This window comes from Vigna unguiculata, chromosome 3, assembly GCF_004118075.2.
Source record: "Vigna unguiculata cultivar IT97K-499-35 chromosome 3, ASM411807v1, whole genome shotgun sequence".
Classification (NCBI taxonomy): Eukaryota; Viridiplantae; Streptophyta; class Magnoliopsida; order Fabales; family Fabaceae; genus Vigna; species Vigna unguiculata.
In genome coordinates this window covers 18,173,436-18,181,133 of record NC_040281.1, presented here as the reverse complement: position 1 = coordinate 18,181,133, position 7,698 = coordinate 18,173,436, and the positions used below count along the sequence as shown (strand labels likewise).

Sequence of the window (7,698 nt, the reverse complement as noted above, 5' to 3'; positions counted from 1 at the left end):
GCTTTAAACTCACCAAATGTTGAACTTTTATATTCTGACTTTCAGGTTGTTGTCAGAGTCCTCACCGATGTGGGATTTGTCACTTAATTGATATGTTCCAGACGTTGTTCAACCATTATATTGTTCCCATGTAGCTTACATTAGATTTTCTTCTCAGTTTAGTCAAGGTTTTTTTTTTTTTTTTTCACACGAAGTTTACTTTTAATATATCATCATTAGATTTTCTTCTATAACTCTTTACAATTGGTCCTAACCAAGGACTGCTTTGGAAAACACAATTCATATTCATACTAACACCTTATCAATAAAATAACTTTCGAAAATGAAAAAGTTTGAGAACAAGGTTTAGCTATGCTATTGAATATTTTAGATAAAAACTTGTATTATTTTAAATAAATCTAATTATATGTATACTTGTGATATATATATATATATATATATATATATATATATATATATATATATATATATATTATTGTGAGATGTTTTTTCTCTTAGTGGAAGGGTATATGTATTGTTAGATGTTTTGACATTAAACTCCATGTTTATCTCATTATAGTTAAGAATCCGTAGGACTAATTTTTTTAAGAGTGTTTTTTTTCATTCAAAAAGGTTTTGAAAGAAATAAATATTCGAAGAAGTTATAAAATTTTAATAAAGAAATAGTAAATATGGGAAGTTTTTTTTTTAATATTATCATTTTGATTACTAAATAGTGTAAATATTAAATACAGCCTTAGGTTTTTAACTCCTAATCCCTCAAATTCTTTTGGTTTGTGTTCTAACCAAAAGGTTCAGAGTTTGATCAACTAGAGCACTCTTGTACCACTCCTTGGATTCTTTTCTTCTTCAATGCTTATCAATTTTTTCTATTTAATTCATGTATTTTGTCATGTTTTGGACAATTACTCGAGTTATCAACATTTAACTCCTCATTTACTACCTCACACTTCTATCTTAGCAATCCCACTAGTATTGGTCTAATCGGACTTGGGCCTAGCAACTAGATCGGCCTTGTAGCAGTTAAAGACATCAGACTTTGGATAGCTAAATACCATATTAGACTTTGGGCAGTTAAAATTGTGGTTCTGCAAATCATCCTTTTAAATAATTAATTCATGGTCGATCTCCTTGATTTTCCTACAGTTGATCTTTATAAGGCTAAGTACTAAGGTTGATCTTCCCGTGGTCGACCTCTATAGCCAATTTTTCTAAGGACGATCTCCTTAAGACCGAGTACTATAACCTTCCTATGCTCGACCTTTGTGTACAACCCTGAGGTCAATCTCCTTGAGGCTAAGCTCATTTCAGTTGAGCTTTGTGGCCAACCTCCTTAAGGTTGAGAATTGACTACGATTGATCTCCCTAAAGTAGAACTAAGAAAATGGAGCGCATGATGATTTTGGCGAATAGATCATGGTGAGAAATGGAAGCAAGAGTACGAATCAAAGCGAAAACAAAATGACCAAGAAGATGTACTAATCAACACAAAACTCTTCTAAGACAAGTAGTAAATTTAAGGCATAGCCTTGCAAGGTGGAATAACAGTTGAAAATGAAGTAATTAGGGTTGGTAGTGTCGACTCCCATATTGATCTCTATTAGGGAGAAATCATTTCATAAATCGGACGCAAAGAGGAGTTTGTGGTGGTTGCTTGGTTGTTGGAAGCCACACTCTTCTTCTAGAAAATCTTACCTAATCTCGACATGGTGTGCCATGGGAAGCAAAAGCATGGAAGATGTCAAGGCGACGAGTTTGAAAATGACGAGTAAGAGAGAGAGAGAGAGTCGATTAGCAACACATGACAAGAGGGTGATGCCTTGAAAAATAAAAATTTTAGGTGTCAGGAAGTGTTTTACTGAAGCCCTACGGTAGGCGCCAAAATATTCTAGCCAAAAGGTTTAGAGTCCAATCAGCTAGAGCACTCAAAGTGTCTTGTCCCTCTTCTCCCTCTTCTCCCTCAAGGTTCTCCTTAATGCCCATCTTTCCGACCCCTTGGATTCTCCTCCTCTTCAATGCTCATAAAATTTCCCTATTTAATTCATGTCTTTTGTCATGTCTTAGACAATTACCTGAGTAATCAGCATTAAACTTCTCATTTACTATCTCATACTCCTGTCTTAGCAATCCCACTAGTATTGGTCTAACAACTAGATCGACCTTGACCCTAACAACTAGATCGGCCTTTTGATACCCTTTTGGAAGTTAAACCAGATCAGACGTTGGGAAATTAAAGACCAAATCAGTATTTGGGCAATTAAAAACCATATCGGCCTTTGAGCAATTAAAGAACAGATCGACACTAACACCACAGTTTGCAAATACTATCCCACTTAACACATTCAATCTTCCTACCTTCACATTCTCATCCCCATAAAAAAATCTCTTTGAATCCTCTCAATTTCTTTTTCGACAGATTTTGGTAATTTAAAAGTGATGACAAATTAAAGCAAGCAAGTTCTATCTGAAAAAGATAAGTGTTTACCTTTCCATTTGGCTTATCTCTACCTTATTTTCTCAACTACACCTTTCCACATGCCTTTATTTTCATAACACGATGTTAATTAACATGATCATTTAAAAGTATATTTGAGGTAATAAGCTGATATGTAAATTTATTTGGATCTTAGTTATTTATTTCTCCATCTTACAAAATTGTGATGTAAATGAGTTTAAGACTGATTATGATTGTTCTAGCCAAAAGGTACTGAGATCGATCACCTAGAAACACCATGGGGCCCTTTTGTCTTCCCATTTTGGATGTTTCAATGTCTTTGTGTCTTTATCTTACGATTTTTCAATTCCATAACGTCATGCCTCCTTTGATGAACATTAATTCTAATAATGGCCATGTCATTCGCTTATGTCCCCACGAGTCCTATTTGTAATGCCGCTTGGCAGGACTGGCCATTGGGCCAATGGCAAATCGGGCATTGGACCTATAACCATACAACCCCTCAAGCATTAACTTCTAGGGGTGCCTTAATCTGGCCATGCCTTAAACAGTTATCTGAGTTATGAGCTTTAATCTCCTCATTTACTATCTCATACACCTCCTTACATGTAGGACAACTACACATATTTGGAAATTGTTTGATTTTGCGATTTTTGGAGAGGGATATCTTTTGAGTATCATAAGTACAAAGATACATTTTTGTCAATTTTAACACGTGTTTAAATAATTTTTTGACAATTTGATGTGAAAAATGTTATTGTCAAATATTGTTGGGTTATAAGTTTTTGGTTGGTATTGTGGTTATCAGGAAATCTTTGTGGATTTAAATTTTTGCGGGTGGTATTTGCTTTTGTTTGGTCTTGGGGGAGAGTCCATGAGGTGGGTATCGTTTGTTTCTTCATCTTTTTCCTCTTCTATTTATGTATTGCTGACTAAAAGAAAATACATAAATAATTATTTATGGGTCTCTTTAAAAATGATTTATTAGAGAAAAACAACAATAATAAGATATAAGTCCAATGCGTATAGAAGTTTGACACTATCTTCAATCCAAAGTTAAGATAATAAATTTACGAATTTTATTCTTTATATATTGTTTAATGTTCTTATGTTCAATCAATCTAAAATTTAAATTCTCCTACAAAACAAACAACAACTACCATTTGGCAATAAAAATAATAATATAAGATTTAAACTCATAGTTAAATTTTAACTGTAATCTTGAACATGATATTAAATAACTCACTTAGGAAACACCCTTATTCTGGAAAAGTATTCTCTGTCACTATATGTAGGTGGAAGAAGATGATCAACCACTCACTCCCCTATTTTAAAAGTCGATCTTTAAAGAGACTTCGTTGTTCATCTTCAACCTCGCCATTGCCCTATAATTGCATACAACTCCTCTCACGTTAGCGATGTGATGCCACGGGGTGGAAAGTTTTACATTTCCAGAATCATTTACAAACTCCCATATTTTTAAAATATTTAGTATCTCCTTCTAACATCACACATCATTTTTGTTTTGTTACATTACACATCCCTTTAAAGAAAATGATTGTAATGATGACAAAAAAATTTAAGTTTGTGCAAGTTGTTTGATAATACCTCGTACAAGTGTAATTTACTCTACTTGAGTAATAATCTAGCGAAATTGTCTCTCAGAAATTTTCAAACTTGATTTTGGGTTATCTTGTTTTGTTAATCTATTGTTCAACTACATGCATGTGTTTTATACTACCTTTCCTCTTTGTAGTAGACAAAGACCCGTTGTCATCGCCTAGTAAAACTCCACGTTGCACCATGATTAAGCATACAGTATCATGATTAATCTCTTATTTTAAGCATAAAACCATTCCCATTTATCCTAATTATATACGTTTCCCTTCCCAGGTAGCACAACCCTATGGTCGGAGATTATATAATCCAAGTCAATACTTATAACTGTAAACCTATGGCAAGAAAAAGTTGACCAGCATTGATTATTGCACGTGCCACTGCACTGCGCATATAATTAGCTAGAACGTCTTTATGTATAAATAACTGCTGATGGATCAAGAACAGATTTATTGGAAAAACACAGTATCAACGAGAACTTCATTCATTTTAACGGGACATGTTTGTTTGAATTTCAGCCTATTGGTCTTCAAGACAAACTTTCGATTCTAACTGATGAATCTTACCAGGAAATTCATCGTATAGGAACACAACATCATAATATATAAGTCTAATTCATATAATCGATGAGAGATTTAAATATTGTTTATTAAATATGCTGAATTTTTTTTTTATACAATCACAAACATTTGATAAAGAAATGTTGAAAATTGTTTACTGTAACATCTCTACAATGTGTTATGAGCCATTGTATCCATCACCTGGTATTTTCTTTATGTTCATAGAAAGAAAAAAAAAAAGTGATAAAACAAATCCATAGTTATCTGTATCTAATATAATAGTTCGGCTTAATTAAAGTTAAAGCTAATCTGATCTGTGATACAAATCACGTTATAAAATTATATTATAGTCTGTTGCTGTTCTTCATTGCTGGTGCAACAAATGCACGTGAAGAGAAGAAAAAGATCATGTGCATCCCATGATGTCAGAAGCACTTCTCTATATAAACAACATTTCCTTTGCCATTTCATTCAACCAAAACTCTGCGTTTGAGATTGAAGAACTCATACTCTTCAATATCACAGTCAAAACCAAAAACAAATCAAGACCACCCTGTTATGGCACACCTGAACCAGCCATTCACAGTTACTTTCCTTTGTATCCTTTTATCTCTTGCTGCAGTTGATCCATCTTTGGCTCTGCATAAACCCTCAAACCAAAACCAAACAATGGCTTACATAGAGTCCTCTTGCCAAGGAACAAGGTTCCCTGATCTGTGTATACGTTGCCTAGCCAGATTTTCAAATTCCACCATTGATGGCCCTCAGCACTTGGCCCATCTTGCCCTTTCGGTGAGCCTCTTAAGGGCACTAAAAACTAGGGCATACTTGGCAAAAGTGGCAAAGGAACTTGAAGAGTTCAAGAAGGATAGAGTGTACCTTACTGTGCAAGATTGTGTGACCCAACTCAGTGATAGTGTTGACCAACTTTGCCAAGCCATCAAAGAACTTCGCAGGATGAACAAAAGCAGCATCATAGATGACAACTTCTTGTGGCACATAAGCAACGTTGAGACATGGGTAAGCACTGCCTTAACAGATGCTAGCTATTGTGTTCAATCTTTCCCTGGAAAAAGGATGAGTAAGAGGACTGCTACTATAAAGTTTAAGGCACAAAATGTTGCAGAGGTCACTAGTAATGCTCTGAATTTATTTCACAGATATGCTTCTAGTTACCATGTAGCAGCTGGAACCACCATCAAACCCTAATTAACATATGCTACTATTTTTTTATCAGTCACATAACATATGCTACTTAATCTCTTGTTTAGTCATGCGAATGTCACATGGTTTGTTTTCTTTAGGTTGGTTGACATGAATTGTCCTTAGCCAAGAATAATATGCATATGGACGTGTAAGTCAATGTATTCATTGCAATGAGGTTAAAACAAGTTTTGTTTGTTATACAATTTAATTGATTATTCAATGTAATTGCGACTGTTACAAGTCAGAAATAAAAGTTTTTAGTTTTTCTTTTATTTATCATAGTGATATAAAATATTTCAAAAAGTTTTGTTGATATATAATTAATCTTCACAAATATTTTGATTTACTATTTTTATTGTTGATAATGATCCTAATATTGAATAATAGTTTTGATGATGTAAATAATTGTAAAAAGTTCGGAATCCTTAATGATATTTAAATATTTGGCTTGCTTTGTTGAATGATTGTGTCTGTGCAAGCATATGCATAGAATAGCTTGAGAGATTAGTTGTAATGCTTTAAATAAGTCAATAAAAGGTTAGTAATCAACTTAAATTAAATCTCAAATTTTAATCTCTTAAAGACATAAGTTTTGTTTAGAGAAAGAAAATAATCTATGTTAAGACAGAAAACTTAGTAATTATACTTCCATTCGGTTAACTATCTTATTCGAAAGCTATCGCAAATATTATTGATCAATTATTTACTGTTTTGAAAAACAAAAAAAGAGAGTTCCTCATGTTATCCATTAAGATCACTGGATTAATTAGAGTTAATTAGAGTTGAGATGTCATCGCAAATAGTCAACTGTTGCATCAAAACATTGATTAATTTGATCTTAAAATTTACCACGGTAATTTAATGAAAAATTATTTATTATCTCTTGGCTATATAACTAGAACATAAAAGCAAAAAAACATCATTATCTTTGTTAAGTAAACTTAATTGTGGGTAGTTGTATTTAATAATGTTGGTATAATTCATTAGTTATAGTTTTGGCAGTGGTGTTGTATTTAATGAATGTAGTTGAAAGTCCTTGTCAAAGGGTCAAATAGTCCTTGTACTAGTGGTCAATGTAAATACAAAAAGTTATGATATACTGAGTGTTTATCCATACATATGTTTGCCAACAAATTGGCATCAAAGCTAAAGAGCTTGATTGTCTAAGTGCTTAAGAAAGAGTGTTTGAGAGTTTGAGCGAGATGACCAACCTTGCAAACAGTATGCCCTTGTCTAAGTTAATAAAAGGCATCATCTATGACAATTGGAGTTTACAAATGAAAGCCCTCCTTGGTTCTCAAGAAATATATGGGAAGTACTTAAAAATGGGCACCAAGAACTAGTGGATATTGAAGAACAAACGATTGTCCAACTTGTTCCATTGAGAACAACGCAAGTAAAGGATAAAACATATCGAGTTGTCATTGAGTCTGACTTTGAGAGATAGCAAATGCTAAATCTTCAAAAGAAATGTGAGATATATTGGAGAAGGCTTATAATGGAGATAATCGTGTAAAGCAGGTTAGGCTTCAAACTCTTAAAAGCAAGCTTGAAAGCATGAGGATCAAAGACGTCGTATGAGTTGTCAAGTAGTCTCTCGTGTTGAGACCGTGGTGAACCTACTTGGAAGGAATGGAGAAGCGCTGCCAATTTGTCGAGTGGTGGAGAAAATCTTAAGGTCGTCAATTGACGACTTTGAGAATATTATATGCATAATTAAGGAGTCCAAGGACTTGTCAACTATCTTGGTTGAAGAGTTTGCAAGGTCACTTGAGGCACATGAGCAGCAAAGAAGGAAGAGTAATCTCTCAATCAAGCACTTGAAGCAAAGGCAACCATTAAAGAGAAGAAGACTCCTTA

The 7,698-nt window shown here is 33.6% G+C and overlaps 1 protein-coding gene across 1 annotated transcript; it reads left to right on the top strand.

Annotated features, from left to right (window-relative positions):
• The first annotated feature begins 5,121 nt into the window (after positions 1–5,121).
• Positions 5,122–6,062, top strand: LOC114179837 (pectinesterase inhibitor 9-like). Its single transcript, XM_028066307.1, has one exon. The coding sequence runs from the start codon at positions 5,191–5,193 to the stop codon at positions 5,839–5,841; it is 651 nt and encodes a 216-aa protein (XP_027922108.1). The 5' UTR covers positions 5,122–5,190; the 3' UTR covers positions 5,842–6,062.
• Positions 6,063–7,698: the final 1,636 nt, after the last annotated feature.